The following is an 18,981-nucleotide window of genomic DNA, read 5'->3' as shown; positions in this document are numbered from 1 at the left end:
CTTGCAAAAAGGCTACTGACTTCCAGTGCAAGTTTCTTGATGATTATTTTTAAAAGTGAAAAAGTGGACACCTAACTATATAGATGACCTTTTGCTGTGTAAGAGGTGGTAGTATGGCTTTTGAGCTCAAGATATGTCATCCCCAAGGAAGTATTCAAAAGGTACTTGAAGAGCACTTTCAAATAGACAGATATCCACACTACAAGGATTGTGCAGCAACGAAACAGTCACCCAGAAAAGTTGTGCAATCTCCATGCTTGGAGGTTTTTAAGACTTGGCTAGAGAAATTTCTGCCTGAGCAAGAGTAGTGTTGGTGCTAGTCCAGCTTCAAGCTGAAGGCTGGACCAGCGTGCTCCAGAGATCCCTTCCAGCCAACCTTTCTGTAATTCTATGATTAAATAGCACTAGACACTTCCTGATCTCCTGTAGTCACGAGGATGCCTCTGTTAAATCCTTGCGCTGAGCAATATTTGGATATTAATTTGGCCAAATTTACTACTGACCAGGTTGTTAAAACAATAATTATAAGGGATAACTCACACCTATGTTACTTTGCTATTATGTTGGATGAAGTTCCACCAGCTTACAAGTGGAGAGAATTAGTTAATCAGGCCGTGATTATGTTATTAGCGGAAATGCATGATACCAGTGTCACTAATAAAGGATTGAGCTTTTTCTGGGGCTCAGGCTCTTGCACTCAGCTTGCCAGAGCATCTGACTGTCTCAAATTCGTTTTGTCAAAACCAGAAGTCATTGCTAAGTAACACTGAGAGAGAATCACTGAGATTTGTAGGCTATGTTGGCAAAAATAACCACTCCTGTTATTGGCTTTGTGCACAGCCGTGTTTATGAATGCACAGGGGTGTCAGTCTGAAATCACCACACTTCATAAGGTCTCCTAAGGTCATTGAAATCCCAGAGAAATCAAAAAGATACCTGAAAGCTGCCTCTTCTGTTATCCCATATTATATTCAGTGTTTGAAAGGCACACAAGACAAAGGATGAATAAGCAACAGATAGGGCTGATTTATTCGCAGTTTTCCTTTTCTTTCTCCTTTCACCCTTCCAAGGATGAATGCTGTGGAAGTAGATGTTCACCGTGCTCCTCACTGATACTCTTGCTGCTCTGCCTACTGTTGCCTGTCTCTCAACTAAATCAGTTTACATACTTGAAGGAGTTTTGAGGAGTCAGCAAAATGGTTTTTGCCTTGGTTTCATACTTTCTTCCCCAGAACCTAAGTTGGGTTTAGTTGCTATCTTTCCCCTGCTTTCGCTCCCCTCCTCTTCCCTTTCTTGTTTTCACCTCCTCCTGGCTTTCCAGCATTATTGCAGTTAACTTGCAGGACTGCAGTTTCTGGGGCAGCAGTCTGGTATTACTGCTCTCTTGGTTTGATGTGACCAAGCATACAGCATCAAGGGATGCTGAAGAGGAGCCAGGAAAGACCAGGCTGTGGATGTGAAGTTGCCAGGCTACTAAGACATAGAGGAGGTGGCTGTAAATGGCTGATTAATCCTAATTAATCCATAGACATTGTCATCATCCTTTTAAATTGTCTCCTTCTGTCCCTCTTTAAGGGTTCTTTCCCCCATCTCTAGCTGTAGGTATATCTGCATCGGCCCTTTGCAGACATGTGTGCACAGATGTGTTGGATTCTGCACCACCCTGCTCACTGAGGCCACCAAGGAGCGTTGCCCTCTTTGAGGATGTTCAGAAAATGCCCTGCGAGGTGTTTTCTGGAGACAGACACCATGTGGAGAAGAGTATGTTGCCTGTAATGTTTTAGCTGGGTAGCTTTGGTTGATGTGGTAGAGCATCCCTCAAGTTCAATAAGCTAATAGGTTCTTCTGCTCTGTCATTTCCAGTAGAGGTTTCAGATTCTCACGGACCTTTTTGTTGGTTGCTGCTTCTTCCTGTTCTCTTTTTATCACTGCATTTCGTTCCATCTTTAATAAAGCCAATGGATCCTTAACTAATACCACTGCAGACCTCCCTATGGCTCTATATTTCTGCCTTCATCACAGCCATCAGTTGTCACACTAGCCACATCCTTTGTTTACTTCCAGATGTTGTATTAGTCCCTTTATCTATTATCATGGCAGTCATTCCTTTCGTCATGCCATCAGACCATTTACTGAAGTCAAGAAACATTAGATCCACTGATTTTCCTCTCTCCAAAACAAAAAAAACCCACCCAAAAACCTTATCAGAAAAAGCTGTCAGTTACATTGCCATGATTTACTGTTAATAAAGCACATTTTGTATTTTATCCAAATCTCTGCTGCCATGCTTTCAATTTCAAGTGGTGTTAAATATGTGTACTTCTGTGCTCAGATTAACTTGCTGATAGGTGTCTGAATTTTTTTATTTTTTCCCTCCTTCCTACATACAAAAAAGCATTATATTTGTTGACCACTCCCACCATCCAACCTGAGCATGTTGTTCTCTTTTGAGAGGCCCTCATGTACAACAGTTTCCATACCCTCACTTGCGTTCACAGATCAGACCTGTTGTTGTTCTCAGTTATTCAAGCTAAATCACTTTCACCATGTGTAACTATTGCTTTTTGTATTAGTAAAATTATATTTTTACCTCCAATTATTTAAGGAAACTAGCGAACAGAAGTGGGAGGTGGGGCTGCATGTGATTTCTCCTTTTTTGGGGAGCTATTAGTTTTGTCTTGAATTTCAGCACTTTGCATAGCAATCTCACTTTTTTTCCCTGCTGTTCTCTTTTTATTCATATTGCTAAAAGACTTGTTCTCCTTAGCTGAGTTGGTCTTGACAGCAAAGGCTAGACTTCTAGCAGTTCTCAGTTTTGCTGCTCCTTGCAGTGCTCTAAACATGGTTTTCTTTCCAGAGACATCAAACACTCTGCCCAGGTGTTATGATCACTCCTAATCTCCCATCTAGGGTTTTATCTTCCTAATTATCTCATCTACTATTTTCCTCATATCCAATATTCCTAAATTCAGATTTGAAGTCCTTTCTATAGAGAGCTCTGATGCTTTATGGAGAATTCTTTATAAATCCATAACAACATCCTCACCCAGAGCCTTGTTGACTGAATCACTTCTGCTTTTTTTGGAAGAGGGAAGATTCATTTCTTCCTGATCTCTGAGTAAAATTCATCTTTGGCCAATGTCTTTGTATTTTTTTTTTTATTTTTTTTTTTTGTACTTTCCCTTGTAGGTAATCAGGCTTTTGAAGTGAACTCTTTGAAATGAGATGCACTTACAGATTGTTCCAGGAATGTACCTGGATTTCAATAGAAAGTTTTGAATAGTGGCACAAACACTCTCTGTTAGGGACAGTTTTTCAGGATGGGAAGTGATATATGAATAGTAAAATCATGCTGGAATTGGTCCTAATGTTGGTTTAATAAAAGATGTTGAATTGATAGTCTTCACAGGTCTTCTTCACAGTCCTTTCCCAAGTGCATGAAAAAAGCAAACCCAAGACAAACTGAAACAGAAACCTGAGTTTGCAATGAGAATGCTGTGCATGAGAAATGCATCCTCCCCATACAGTCCCAAAGCTCTAGGTGAAGTTGCAGCTTACTGCAGCTGTGATGGTTTCCAGCATGAATGGTGAGAAAGCCAGGTGTCAGTCCCTCAATCCCTTGCTTTACTGATGGTGTAGTGACACTGGATGAACACTGGATTTCTAGACACGCACAGAGCTTTCAGTTCCCCTAAAAGTGAAAAGGAGCTGCCCGTGTTGCTAACCAAAACCGTTGTTCCTTAAACCAAATGACTGCAGTATTTCTGAGAACTAGAGAACACCCAGCTTTCTTTAGCCAGCTCCCTGGCTATAAATAACATCCAATAGCCAGCCTCATAGGAAGCTTGTGGGATCCCGTTTGTTGAAGGTTTTGTGTACATGACATGTACGCGGCTTCCAGGCAGTGCGAGAGGTCTGGGGAATGATTGGGAATGCGAACGGTGGGGAGAAATCACAGGGACTTCACTCTTTCAGCTCTTTCAAAAAACTCTTATTTTGTCACAGTCTCTGCACTGAACTGCCCACTTAAATGCCAGGATGTCCTGTCTATAGGATGTTGGTCAAACTGCCAGTCTTTATTGCTCTGGATTTGGGAACCCCTTCTGCTCTACACTTCACCCAAAGCCGTACAACTCTCTGGGTCCATCTGAGCAGATCTGAGTTCACTCCAAATCTTCAATGTTGTGGCAGGTGGACCTGGTGGGTTATGACATCTTGGGTTGGTTTCAGGAGGAAAACAAGGTTCTGGTGCCACAGTTGGAGTGAACTGGAGATGCAGTGGTGAGCAGGCAGGACTCTTTGAGGGCATTCTGTGGTTGCCCAGCACAAGAATTGAAGCTGGATGGGTGGACGCTTTGTCAGGAGTTAGGATCTGCCCCAGGACAGGGAAGACAGGAGTGAGCACAAGCAACTCACAAGTTTTGCTGAGACATCCACTCAGGGCTTTCTAGTCCCTTCTGAGCCTGCAATTGAATAAGGGACCATTTCTTCTGTGCACAGCAGTCAAGAGGTGGCTATTCAGGAGCTGACCCAGTGCTGGATGAGCAGCAATTTGGTACAGTATCAACAAGTTACCTGCATATTCTCCTGAAGCCAAGTGCCTTCTTTGAACAGCAGCATTTCAATGTTGATGTATCTTGAAAACGAACAACCTGTAAACCAATTAGAGCCCTTACTAGCCTTTCACTCAACAGGGATCCTGCCAGGTACCATCTCACATCTACTCCTGGTGTACCCTGGGGAAAGATGAGGGTCTCAGAAGGGGAGTCATTCAGTTTAGACATAAGCCCACATTTGTGGGTTTTATCTCATTTAACCCTAGGTATTTCCAGTCTAGATATCCACCCCTCAGCCACTTGTCTAAGGCTCCCTGGATGAAGCCGTAAAGGGTAAGTTGCCTCTAACCTATTTTAGACCCTTTAGTTTGAAGTGACTTATGCCCTAAAAGTGCCAGCTTCTCTCTTCAGGTGAGGAAGGATGATCAATATGAAGTAGATGAACGTAGGTGTTTACATTATATGTACATGCTTTTTGCCCATGGATCCCCAGATCATGTTTCTGAGTCCTGGAGGTCAAGCAGTTCTGGGTCTGCATTTCCTTTGTATTTCTGCTGTTTCTGTAACTGGCTGAGCAGACACTTTGGAGGTGTATTTCCTGCAGAAGGTTTGATCAGTTTAGTAGTTAAGTTTCTGAATGATCTATAAGAAAAGGAACAAGAGTTTTCCTCAACCAGAATCTGCTCCTTAGACCCAAAGGTAAAAGGAAAAGAAAAGCAATCAGTTACCTGTAGCCCAGGGAAAGCTGTAAGCTCCTTTGCTGCCCTGCAATTTCTACAAAAGTCAGGTGGTGGAGTCCATTTCGTCCCTTGCTTTGCTGCCCCTGTGTACCCTTGGGGCAATTGCTATAGTTCCTTGCTTATTTTTTCTCAACCGTAAGAGAGATACTATAACATTTTGCTCTTTACTCTGAACTGTAGATCTAATCACCACTGATGTCAGTGTTGCAGTGTCCCTGTATTTCTGCAATAGAAGTGTCACTTCTCCCTTAAGATCCTAATTCAGCTCTGCTTTCCAAGAGAGGCATAAACAAGCTTGTCACTAAGGAGTTAACACAGCTGCTCAGCTTCCCTTTCCTTCTGGTTCTCCAAATACTTTGCAAAACACTCTGCACGTGTTTCCTTGATCTTCCAACCCCTCACACAGAAGGGGGACAATGAGACTGAATGAAGTCTTAGTGCCTTCAAGCTGCTGGATTCATTTGGCCAAGTTGTCTTTGTTTAACAGGGCCTGCTTAGAAGAGCCGGAAAAAAACATCTGCTTTCCTCATCAAATGATAGATCTGTTATTGGCATGATTACATTTGGCAGAAGCATAAAATGGAGTGGTTTGAACAGCAAAGTGAGAGTCAGGATACTTGGGTATTTGCCTGGACCTCTTTTATTTGGAAAAGTTTCGTAGGGATACATCCTGCCACCCGTGCTCTGAGAGTCCCTTACGGGTGGCTGGTTGCATGTACTAACAACATGAGTAGAGATCATAGCAGAATATAGCTTTCCTCTGCTTAAGAAAAAAAAAAAGAAAAAAAGTTGTTTTTGCAACTCCTTTATTGATCTTACAAAGGCCACACAGTGTGTTTGCCATGTTTTGAACTTGGTCTTATCTCTCAGTTTATGTCTATATTACGGGTATCTAACATTTACTTCCCCATGCCGTCATGACATATTTGTAACATGGATTCATATTAGTAGACAAAGGTCCTTTAGAAGAGCAAATAACTATAATACTCCATAAATACGTTGTGGGGTTCTTTTCTCTCAAGACCACCAGAGTTTTTGCAGCTTTTAAGTTAGACAGTGTTATTGTGAGAAATTGTCTTACCCATCAGTACAGATAAAAATCGTGTGTCAGGGTCTTCCTTTGGTTCACTCTTTGCTCATTCTTGTACTTGTTCATAGTATTTTTTTGGCTCACTCAGAGGGTTTTTAGGAATAAAACTACATTTTCTTGAGGATGTTCAAAAGGAAGGAACTAAAAGGAAACTGAAAATCTAGTTTTAAGACAGAGCAGAATGAAGTTATGAAAGAAATCAAAGTCAAGATTGTTCCAAAAGAAGTTATTTCAGTCCTGTGTTCCTAAAAACAATGAGCATAAATGAAAGCCCCTGGACTGAAATTAATGGTGGGCTCTTCTGGCAACTAGCCAGGAGAAGCTCTTCCAGGTTATGTTACAGACTCTTGAAATAAGACCTGCTGCTGAAACCTTTAATTTCATTTGTTGTCCTCATGAAAAATATGGACAAGCGAGAAACTCCATCTCCACTTAGAGCAGTGACTGAAGTCAAGTTATAGAAACTGATGCTCTCATCTCATACCTTTACAATCTTTGCAGAAGCTACGGGAAAGTAGTAATGGTACAAGAAATTTTCATTCAGATAACAAGAATTGTACCCATGTGTCACTGCTCTGTAGGCTCTGTGTAGGATCAGAAATGGGTGAGCAATGTGATTTCATCATTTGTAGGCTTTTCAATTCTATTCCTTCCTTGTTTGACTCCAAATCATGTTATAACAGTGGTCACCCTAGTTGTCATCTCTGCTGGAGTCTCCATATGGTGAGCTCCAGGTCAGTCCAGGAACAGTCTGGAATCAGGAGAAGGGGAAGTACTAAGGCACTTCTTGTGAGCCCATATTCCTGCCTACCTGCAGATGTGGTTTCTCTGTGAATCCCACCTGTCTTTGAGGAGTTGCCATGTGAACAAAGGAGTCGGCTTGTGGTTAGCCTGGCCCTGCTAATGGCATAGATGAGACTAAACATTTCTGTGGCTCCTTCAGTGTGTGACAATCCTTTGAATTGTACTTAATTAAAGAGTGTACACAATGGCTTTCTTTGCAGTAGCAGACTGTACGGTAATCCTCTAACAATCGCTGGGATCTGGAGGGAAGGAAAACTCTCATTAATAAAGACTTTGGGGATAATTCCACTTGAGAGTTGCTGTAGAATTCAGAGCTGCAGGAAATCACATCCAGAAAAACATTCCCTTCATCTTTCTGCTGAGGGCTTCAGAGGGTGTGCAGGAAAAACAACCTCTGACAAACCCACCATAATTTATACGTGGCATCTTGGGCATGCCAGGAGGGTTTAGCGTAGGTGGGTTACCGAGTTTCGCCTTTACCCACAGTGGGTGTGCCCAGGAAACTGCACTGCTGTTCACTCTAGGTGATGTTCATGTGAGCTAACCAAAGCTGGTCATGCTTTTCTTTTATCTACACTTTTTGGATGGGAAATGTGAATTAGCATACCCTCAGCCCCATGTCTGCATGGCCAGTTGCCTGCTACAGGAAAGATGCCAAAGCCCCAGATCTCTGCCTTTTCCACAGGAAAAAAAAACAAAACACCAAAAACACAGGCGGGGAAAAAAATAAAGAAGAGAGTTGGGGAAGAAGTAAAGTAAGCTTGTACCAAGCTCTCTATAAAGTATACTTAAAGTTTTTCTAGGAGGAATGCACCAAGGAAGGAGAGCCATTTAGCCTCTCGTCACAGTGAAGATCCCCCTTAGCAATACGACTAGAAGGGTCTCAAGGCAGCTGAACTTGTTGCTCTGCATAGCATCATGCCAGCTGAACTGATGACCTGACAAAAAAAGAAGACACACTTTTCTCTTTCCTAATGATGCCCAAAACTGTGTTTTAGAGTTTTTTTTTATTTTTTTTATTCCAGTGGCCTTTGTTAGCCCATAGCAATGACAGCTGTGATATGTGAGGGTTATTAGCATTATCACTAGGGAGATAAAAGGAGGGTTGCTGTGACTGTTTCAGTTATTTATTTACTTGTTTAGTTAATGTGGAAAATGAGCCATAAACTAGAAGGCTTCCAATGTGAGTCTGTTTGTTGACCTTGATGATTCTGTTAAAGGTCTTTAGACATTAAATTCACACATCACTAACCTTCTTCAGCTAAATTGTAGGTAGTTTAGTTTGAACTGGTCCAAGTACAATCAGTGAAGTGGGATGAAAGCCTTCAGGGCTGATGCTTGCTAGTTCTCTGTTGGACTAGAATGAACGGTAAAAGTTCAGACTAAACATATATCTTTTACCCAGCTAAAATGAAGGACGATGTATCCCATTGGGAGAGAAGGTAAGATATATGCCACTCTTTGTTTGTTTATAGAATCATTTAGGTTGGAAAGGACCGTAAAGGTCATTGAGTGCAACCATTAACCTAACACAGTGAAGTTTACCACTAAACTATGTACCTAAGTGCCACATCTACAGCCCTTCTGGTGAAGGATTTTTTCCTCCCCTGGAGCAGCTTGAGGCCGTTACCTCTTGTCCTATCACTTTTTAACCGGGAGAAGAGACCGACCCCCACCTCATTACAACCTCCTTTCAGGTAGTTGTAGAGAGTGATAAGGTCCTCCCTGAGCCTTCTCTTCCCCAGACTAAAAACCCCCAGTTCCGTCAGCCGTTCCTCATAAGACTTGTGCTCCAGACCCTTCCCCAGCTCTGTTGCCCTTCTCTGGACTCGCTCCAGCACCTCAATGTCTCTCGTGTAGTGAGGTGCTCAGAACTGAGCACAGGATTTGAGATGCGGCCTCACCAGTGCCCAGTACAGGGGACAATCACTTCTCTGGCCCTGCTGGCCACACTATTGCTGATACAGGCCAGGATGCCATTGGCCTTCTTGGCTGCCTGGGCACAAGCTGCTTATGTTCAGCAGCCATCCATCAGCACCCCCAGGTCTTTTCTGATGGGCAGCTTTCCAGCCACTCTTCCCCAAGCTTGTAGCGTTGCATGGGGCTGTTGTGGCCCAGGTGCAGGACCCAGAATTTTGCCTTGGTGAACCTCATACCATTGGCCACAGCCCATGAATACAGCCTGTCCACATCCATCTATAGAGCCTTCCTACCCTCAAGCAGATCAACACTCATGCCTAACTTGGTATCATCTGCAAACTCACTGTTTGTTTGCTTGTAACTATCTAGCATTGTTTTTGACAGTTCAATGTGTACGAGGCTGCTTTTGGGGGGTTGAAAGACATACAATTTACACAGGCACATGCCGCCTGGAATGAAAGCTGTTGGCCCAGAGGGATACCTTAGGGCATCTGAGCTGAGCTTAGATACCTCTATTTGGGAAACTAAATCCCATCTCAATGCCTGGCTCTGCTTGAAATCAGTGTGGATCAGGCGTGTAAATTCTCCTTTATTCAATGGAGCGATTGCTTAACTCTCCTTGCTTAAAAGCTCACAGCAGGTCAGCACCATTACTAAAAAAGCCATGATCATGTGTATTTTGATGTTTTAGCTTCTGGACACTCTTTCTCCAGTGGTTTGCCTAATACAGTTGTCTGTCCTCTTGGACGGGTTGAAAAAAACATGAGATTTTTAAAATTCCATCTATAATCAAGTTTACCTGAATCTATCAGAAGCCCACTTTTCAGAATACTAATGAAGAATCGGCCTCAGGTTTTTTACTGAAAGGCGATAAAACACTTAGAAGTAGATGTTGGGCTGTTGAGGTAAATATGCAATCAACTAATTGAGGCATGCATTTTTAGTGAAGGGAAGATGCAACAGTGAAGTACTTGCTAATGGGCTAAGTAGAAAATTTAATGCACAAAAAAAAATTTAAAATATGTTGTAGAAGTACACAGCGCTTTGCCAACCCTGATCAAAGTTGGAGCTGCATGAATTAATTTACAAAGTGAAAACTTGAGTTATTTGTAAATGTGAGATGAATTTGGCAATAGTTTAAGTCCAGAGAGTTAAATCCTTCCTTTGAAAAAGTCAGAATGTTTTGAAAACGTTTCAATCTTTATTTTTACAGCAAGTGTTCTGCAAATCTCTCATGCTTCTCCTCATGCTTTTTAAAGGTTAAAATAAAAAGGCAAGAAGCACTGTAAATCAAAACAAAATGAATCTGTGGTACTTCAAATTAGCCAAGATAAAATTCCCCAAGATCTGTTTCTCTTTGAGAAAAAGAAACATTTGAATACCAAGATAACTCCCTTCCACCCCACCCTTCTTGTGTTTGGTTGTTTGTTTGGGTTTTTTTTTTTTTTTTTAAATTTTTAATTTTACTAGAAAAACACATGATTAGTTGTCTATACACTACTAATCAAGGCCCATTCCCAACCTAAAGGAGATTACAGTCTGAACAAAACATGGGGTAAAACAGGGAAAAGAGCAGGTTGGGTTAATAAGAAAGAGTGAGAATAAATTTAACATGCTAAATTATTTTATAATTTCAATCTGAAGGCCAGTTTACATCAAACATTGAATTGTTCCTTCAAAGGATTTCTGGGCCTTCTGTCTTACAAACTTGTCTGGCAAATTTATGGATAGAGAAGTAGCTCACACATTTCGAAGTGAGGCATGGAAAGATCTTTTTTTATTATTGTTTTATTTTCTCTTATTCTTTCTGATGAAACTTTTTTTTTTTCTCCCCCAAAATCTAGCAAGAGTAAACACTGAATCAATGCCTTCTTACAGGCAAAGGTTCATCCCATGCCCCTAAAGCTCAGCCAGTTTGTGTTTTTTCCTGCATCACATTTAATAATGATGCGTAAACTCAAGCCAAGACTTCTGTTCTCTTCACATCATTCCTCTCTCACCATCTCATGGAGCTGAGTTTCTGAATAGGTTTCTCCCTGCTGAATGCCATTTTCAATCTCTGAAAGATACAAGGATTTGTGCAGCATGGCGCATAATAGGACCTCAATTTTTGCTTGCAGTTGCCATAGCTATGAAGCAAGGTGTTCCCTCTGAGCTGAGCGTGTCTTGGTGACAAGGGGACACGTGTAATGTGTGAGCTCCTAGTTCCTTTGCATATTTTATTATTAAGACAGTTCATGAATTATATGTAATATGGAGTCCACATTTAATTATCTGTACATTTATAGCCGCTGTCTTATTGCAAACACCATATAATTAGATCTGATTGAGGAGAGCCCACTTGGGGGCGAAAGTCTTGTCACTGGGAATTTCCTGCTTTTTACCTCCTTGATCACCTAATCTGCATCTGAGATTTAGTTCCTATTTGATTTGTTATTTTTTTCTTTTGCTTTGAATTAGCATGAGCCAGGAGGCAGGCCACGTGAGAACATAGGGAATAAACCATGTAAGCATAGATCCCACTGCTCTTGACATGAATATTAAAACTGCCATTTTCCTGCCCTAGATAGCTGTTGGTGTTAGGTTAGTCAGGCAGGGTTTCTGGAGCATTAAGAAGCAGAATTGCTCCTGGTCATCACAGAGAAATAGGTTGTTGGGTTTTTTTTAAGGAAGGCTTGGGGGAAAATGCTGTTTTTCAGCAGGCTTTGAGTTATGCTCCCTTCTCTCAAGCAAACATAAAATAAGGCTGGATGTTTATCCCTGTTGTGCAGTGGCCTAGGAGAGCTCAGAGGGCTGTGAATCCCGAGAAGCACATCTCTGAAGATAATTGGGTTTTTCTCACTGTCTTCCTCTTTGCCCTTTCTGCAGGTGTCCAGCACACGACCAGAGTGCAGCATCATGCAGGAGATTGAAGAGGAGCGCAGCCAGTGCTTGGCAGACCTTATTGGGGATAACCAGACTTCAGGTATGGGGATGCTCTCTTCTCTCTCTGGCCTGCAAGCCAGCAGCACCCAACCTCACATTTGCCGTACCCATGCCACTTCTCACCCCTTCTGCTGCTGGAGTTGGGCAGTCATTCCAGCTGATGCTGAGCTCTTCATTAGGAGGGAGATAAATAAGTACTTCCAAAGAACAGTTCAATCAACCAACAGTTTGAATAGCTTGTTGGGGTTCACTCACTGCCTTCCTGCTTGTTACGCCTAGCAGAGGTGCCTCAGTGTGCTTAATCATACTCAATCATCCATCTCTCTGAACTGGAAGTGCCTTACTGAACTGTTCCCTGAAGAGTGAAAGCCTAATGTTCTCATAGGCTTTGGCTTGCTTCAAGGCAAGTTATGGCCACTTCTCCTTGCCTTGAACTGCCTTCTGATCCCCATGCCAAAAATTGCTTCTGTCCTGGTGGCGAGACAGAAAAGGAAGCGTGTGCTCCAAGGCTGCAAGGTATCAATGGAGTTGGGCCAGGCGGCTGAGATCTGCTCAAGCTGATCCCTGGAGGAGCTTTACTGAATGCAAGGATGGCTTTTGGCCCCTGCTTTTATCTACTAATATATGGTTTTCTTTGATTCAGAAACTATTTCAAGTGTTCCTGCACAGTTAAATAGAGCTGCTTAAAGAAATGTTCTCTGGGAATCCAGTAAAGGAAGAAGTCAGGGTAGTTAAAAACATTAATCTGAAAGCCAAATAAATGTTTCATTTTGGTTTTGTGGATATTTAAAGAAATTCAATTAAATACCATACATTGAAAATAGAATAAATGCTTGAAGTGTTCATAATTTTTTCCACTTTTCAAAATGATTTTTCTCATTGGAAAGTTTAATCCAAAACAGCTTTTTTTTTCTTTATTTGTTTTTTATTTTTCCCTGCTGAATTAAACCACTGAAAATATTTTTCCCTATTCTGATGTAAAAACACAGTCATGTTGCAAGCCTTTAATGCCCAAGCACTAGCAAATATATAAAAATCCTTTGGAGTTTGTTTTTCATAATGGAATGATGAAATATTGGACTAGGATAATTCTGCATTTCCACCAGTCACTATCCATAGTCGTTTAAATGGGACAGATTCAGAAACTGCAGTTGTGAGCACTATAAAGTGGGTTTTGTCCATGGAGACAGTACCTGCTACTCCCAAGTTATTCAGATGTTGTTTGTGTGAGTCTGCATGTCCTGGGTAGAAATGGTTGCTGATGACATCAGTGTGGAACTGATGTTGGCACAGCATGTGTCCAGCCAAATTTTACAATGCAAACTGTGCGGAAAGCAGCTGGCATCCATTTGCTCCAAAATGTCAGCAGGTATTTAAGAGCTCAATACCTGACTCTTATCTAGACACTCACGGCTGCCATTGCAATCAACAGAAGGAAAACAGCATCTCTAAAGTGTTGGCTCTCAAATGGGTGACTATGGGTGAATCATCTTATGGAGAAGCCTGTTTTGAAAGGGCTGATAACTTCAGAGTGCCCTAGATGGGATGTGTTTCCCCTTTGGAGTGTTCAAGGCACAACGTGTGAGTACAACTATGTGAAAAAAGATGTTTTTCTAGAGTGGGACTCCATAACTCCATAAATGCAGCTGACCACAGCTGCGAAATAAAACTTCGAACTTTGACCGTTAGGGGTGAAAAGGAAGTTTGTTGGGGAGAAATCTTACGAAGTTGATATGCGATCATACGAAGGTGATGACTGTTTAATCTGAGTGTTGCTGAAAAGAAAATATCCTGGTAAAACTCAGAGGAAGAATGTAATTTTAATACACTTCAATCCCCCCAGGGAAGGAGAATAGAAAGCAGCTGAGATTCTCTGCCATTTGTAATGTAATACCTTGATTTATGGCCAGGTAGGCGTGTTGCCTTCTACACATTACACCTCCTTTCAGCAAAAAGAAAATCACTTGAGGTTTAACAAATTATTTGTTTTCCTTTCTAATTAAATGAGTGGAAATAAGGAAACACACCATTTTGGTACAGTCTGGAAATAAACCTCTCTTTAGAAGCCATTATCAATTGTATTGATCAGAGAGGCTTATTCACAGGTGTAGTTTAATGTGTCAGATAGATTAGTCACTTAGAAAGAACACCTGATGGGAGTGCTGAGATTGATCACTGGCTCAGGGTAAGCAGGTAGATTTCCACTGATAAACAATAACATCGGTCTTAATGCTGTTTTGTCTTCAAGCACGCATTCCTTACAGTGGGTGTATATGCATAGGTGAAATCAATCCTTTCTTTTCAAATTAAACCTCTGTGTTTTCTGTGCTGGTAGTAGGTGCCAATTTCTGTTCCTAGTATCAGCAGTCCTGGACTGCAGGATGGGAGTTTCTCTATTCCCTATGAGGAGTGTGATTCAGTATCCATGAAGTTACGCAATTTGAGGAGACTTTAGCAGGGGCGCAGGGGGTGTCAAATGTATGGTCACCTCTGATAAGAAGAGGTGAGCTTTTCAGCATGGGAAGGGCAGCAGAAGATGCAGCTGGGGGAAAACATCAGGGAAGAGCAGTTTAAGCTGGCAGTGTGTACACAGGAGAATAAAATGGCTCTGAGATCAAAGTCTGGACTTTAAAGGAAGTTTGTAACCATCAGAGGATTCTGAACAGCCTTTCTGGAGGTCTGCAGGAAGGAGTGTTTTATTGGCTTCATGGCAGAGCTTGCCCCATTTATGAAAGGGTGTGTAGGATGCAGTCACGTATTGCAGCAAAGGATTGGATTTCATGAGCAGGACTGCTCATACAGTCCTCTGTCCTGTGATCCTTTTACCTTCCTGCTGAAATAGCTAGCAAGGATATAAATTGAAAACTGTGATTCAATATGGAATTCTATTCTTTACCGTTAAAACCAAGACTAAATAGACTGAGGCCAGTTTGTTTTACACAGGTAGATAGCCATGGGAATGACTTTTGGTGAGAGATTTCTTTCCCTTTATTTTAGGTAGCTCTAGTGTATTCTGGGCAAGTGTAAGCATCTCTTTTAGGATGTGATGTTCATATTGTCTTGCCTGTTCACAAGATCTTCATTTACTATGGGGGGGTTCTTAGTGAGCATCTCAGCTGTGCTGGAAATAACTGCACTTCACAGATGATTCCTGTTCTGGTGTTCACTGGCTTGGAGGGGATTTCAAATCAGGTAAAGTCCCAGTTCCGTCATTAGGAGTGATGGTTCCATTTGTCCTCATACAGAATTGCATTTCAGGAAACTAGACTTTCCCTTGGGTATTTGTTAGATGATCTTTCCAGCCCTTTGGCCCCTAAAGGGTGCTCACAATATAATTTGAGGCATTATTAAAAAAAATCTTCTGAAAAACCTGTTTCTGTGCAAGTAGCAGGATTCTTCCCTACTCAATGCAGGCAACAATGTGTAAAATGCCTCATCTCAATCTCAGTGCAGACTACATTCTGAAACGACCTAAAACTCAACTCAGTGAGATTGCCTGCATCATTTCTGTGAAGTGTTATAGAAGACTTTTGCTGGGTTTTGACATGTTGGAAAAAGAGTTTTGGTTATTCCTCCCTAATCACACAGCTAGGGAGAAAGTGCTGCTGGATTGCCTAACACACAGACATACTACTCTGTGTGTGCTGGACTAGTGAAGTCTGTAGTTTTGTTATGTGTGAGTTGTCTCTTTCCTTGCCAGAATTGGGCCAATCTCATAGCAGGCATGGCTGGGATGCAGTAGATGAAATACCATGAATGACACAGATCATGTCTGCTTGTAATGGTGCAAATGTGAATCATTAGCTGTGGGTGCCTTAATTTCCCACCCTAAGCATGTTTTAATCCCACTCCATGCTAGTCTCACAATTGGTCTCCCTGCAGTCTTTGTCTTACGTGATATCCTTAGATTGTTGCAACTATGGCAGCACTGTTGCTGCAGTTCAGGTGACTCCTGGGTCTCTTGGCCTTAGTTTTTATCCTTTAGAATAGGAATATTAATATCTTTCTGTCTAGGAGGGGTAAGTACAAACAAATTGAAAAGCGTCCAGCTATTTTACGACTGGGACTTATAAAAGTACTGTAGGTAGACAGAGGAATAGGAAATGCAGTATTTTGGAAGCACCCCACAATTTAAATCCACAGGAAGCTACTATGTGTCTGGGGAGCAATAACACCCCAAAAGAGAAGATTCGTGTCATCCGGGTTAGGTTGCCTCTTCTCTTTCCCACTTCTCTTTTCCCAGATAAGCCTGTAGACCAATCTGCAACGGCTGTGGTAGCAGATTTTTCTGGAATTGTTTTCCCCACAGCTGCTTAGGGAGTTCCTTGGGAATGCTCAAGTTATGTCTAACATACTCAAAGCTACATTGCCCTATATGCCAGTGCCAAACAATGCAGTGCCATAATGGGTGTGAAGAGGCAGGAGTCCTTCCTGGGCAACTGCAGTATCAGTTCAGCCAAGTCAGTCCCAGGATCTGAATGTGTTCAGTGAGAGCCCTCTCTGTCATCTCACTAAACAAGTGTGATGAGAAGTTCTAGAGGATTGCTTTGTAGAAAGCAGTTTTCACACTGGCAGCAGCTACTGCAATCCAGGCTGCGAGGTGACCAATAGCAGCTTGTGCTGTCTTCTCTACCTTTCTCTTTGCTCCCTGGCTCTACAGAGCTGCTTCTCTGGTGGCAGAGAAACCAACCACCAGCCAACCATCTCCAACCACCGCAATGTAAAACAGATAAAGAAGGATTTCACAGCCTGGGATTCTCCAAGGCACTCTGTAGTTTTAGAAGCTTATAACAAATAGAATTCCTCAGGCCTCTGCATTATTTTGAAAATGCTTACAACAGTATTTCAAAAGTGAAGAATGTGATCGCAGCCCCACTGAAAATCAGGCTTTTACTCCAGATACTTTTTCAGCCAGGACATCTGTATGCAATACAGTGACTGCTTAGCTGATAATACAGTTAGCAGCAGTAGGGAAGCTCTCCCAAGGGTTCAGAGGAAAGGATGGCTGAAGGGGGTTTTGCTTTCCAGACTCACAGATGGCGGCAAATTTATCGCTATGTGAAGTATGGCTGAGCTCCTAAAGGCTTGCTTGCAAGGCAGGTCTCACCACTGCTTTACTTCTTGCTGACTTCCACTTTTTTATGTAATGATCCCAGAGGACAGAGGAGGGTTTTCTGGTTTTGTTGTTAAGAAATCTTCACCTCTCCATGGCTGTAGTTTGCAAACAGTTCAGCTTAATCTGAAGTAGCTAGATAAACTGATAATAATAATAATCCTAATTTTTGTTTTTAAAATAACCTTCTCTTTTTCATTAAAAAGCCAAGTAAAGCAATCAGGTCCACATCAGTTGGCTTTGCTCATTATCTATCTTATTCTTGCTAATCAATTCACTCTGCAATCAGATATTCTTTCAGAAGCAGGAGGGTTATTTAGGGATAGTTGAACAAAGTACCGTGACTTGTCTTTGGGTGGGATTAACAGCTCTGGAGACCTTGCCTCTGTACAGAAAGCATGCCATTGTATGGTCAACAGCCTTCATGAGAGACATGAGAATGTCAGGCAGCACTTGAGCACAGGAATCCTGGCCCAGTTTTGGAGTTTACTTTAATGGCATAGAATTTTGAGTGTGAGGGAAAATAAGAACAAAGAGGAGAGACCTTCGAACCACAGAAGACTTTTGAAGATCTGAGCATGTGGGATGTGGCTTTCTGTGTTAACGTAGTTCCTTGGCTTAGTGTCACTAAATCACTGAGGTTAGCAGGGACCTCTTGATATCATCCAGTCCAAACACCTGCTTAAAATACAGTCAACCAAATCAGGCTGCTCAGGGCCATGTCCTGTTGGGTTTTGATTTCTCCAGGTACAGAGACTCCACAACCTCTCTAGTCAACCTGTTCCAGTGCTTAAGTATGTTATCAGGGGAAAAAAATATTTTAAAATGGAATTTCCTGTTCTTCAGTTCTTCAATGTGCTCATTGCCCCTCTGTTTTCACTGCTTTCACCTGAATGTCATTTCATATTTATACACATTGATGAGATCCCGCCTGAGCCTTCTCTTCTCTTCCCAGCTCTTTTAGCCTTTCCTCAGATGTGAGATGCTCCAGTCTCATAGTCTTTGCATCCCTTTGCAAAGCATGCACGTCTCTCATGTGCATGAGGATCCGGCACCCCAGATGAGTCTCACCAGCCCTGAGCAGAGGGAAGGATCACCTCCCTTGACCTGCTGGCAACACTTCTAATTAAGCCCAGGATTGCATTCACTTTCTTTGTGACAAGAGCAAACTGCTGGCTTTTGTTCAACTTGGCGTCCACCAGGACCCCCAGGTCCTTCTCTGCAGAGCTCCTCTCCAGCATGTCATTGTTATGTCCCAAATGCAGGAATTTGCATTTCCCTTTGTTGAACTGCTGCCACTTTATGTTTTTTCAGGTCTTTCTGTTTTGGGGTTTGTTTTTTTTTCTCCAGAAGCGAAGACCTTTGGCTTGATTTGGATCCTAAATTCTTGAAGTTAAGTGCAAGTGAAAACAGGCTCAGAACTTCACAGCTGAAGGCTGTCAGCTTCTCCACACCAGCATTTTGTCTCTCTGCTCCTCGCAGTTCAGTAGCTTGGAGGTGATTTTCTAAGTGTCCGTGAAAATTGCCAATAGCATCAAGCTGCTACAGTCATGCTGCTTCTGATACCTCGAGTACTTCAGCACTGCACTTTACATTTGCAATCTAGACCTGTCTGTCCTTCAAGCAGGATTTGAAACCATACCAGAAAGTCAGAAAAGTGGAAAACATGAAAGAAAATAGTTCCAATCCCCTCCCAAGGCCTGTTCACATTTGCTTTACTTGTACATGTTTCTTACTTGTTGTGGGCAATAGAGCCAAATCCTACAAGCTCATCAGCAGCATAGTCTCCTGAAAAGAAATTCAAGTGGGAAATTGCCCATGTTGTTTAAAATC

At 42.1% G+C, this 18,981-nt stretch overlaps 1 protein-coding gene across 2 annotated transcripts in view; it reads left to right on the top strand.

Annotated features, from left to right (window-relative positions):
• VIPR1 (vasoactive intestinal peptide receptor 1) overlaps positions 1-18,981 on the top strand; it is a 119,053-nt gene that overhangs the window by 21,306 nt on the left and 78,766 nt on the right. For both annotated transcript variants that reach the window (XM_030501306.1, XM_030501317.1), the window contains exon 2: positions 11,979-12,075. In XM_030501306.1, coding sequence (XP_030357166.1) covers positions 11,979-12,075 — 97 coding nt within the window. The remainder of the gene's footprint in view (positions 1-11,978; positions 12,076-18,981) is intronic.

This window comes from Strigops habroptila, chromosome 1 (genome assembly GCF_004027225.2).
Source record: "Strigops habroptila isolate Jane chromosome 1, bStrHab1.2.pri, whole genome shotgun sequence".
Taxonomy (NCBI): domain Eukaryota; kingdom Metazoa; phylum Chordata; class Aves; order Psittaciformes; family Psittacidae; genus Strigops; species Strigops habroptila.
This window is presented reverse-complemented; position numbering and strand designations above follow the sequence as displayed.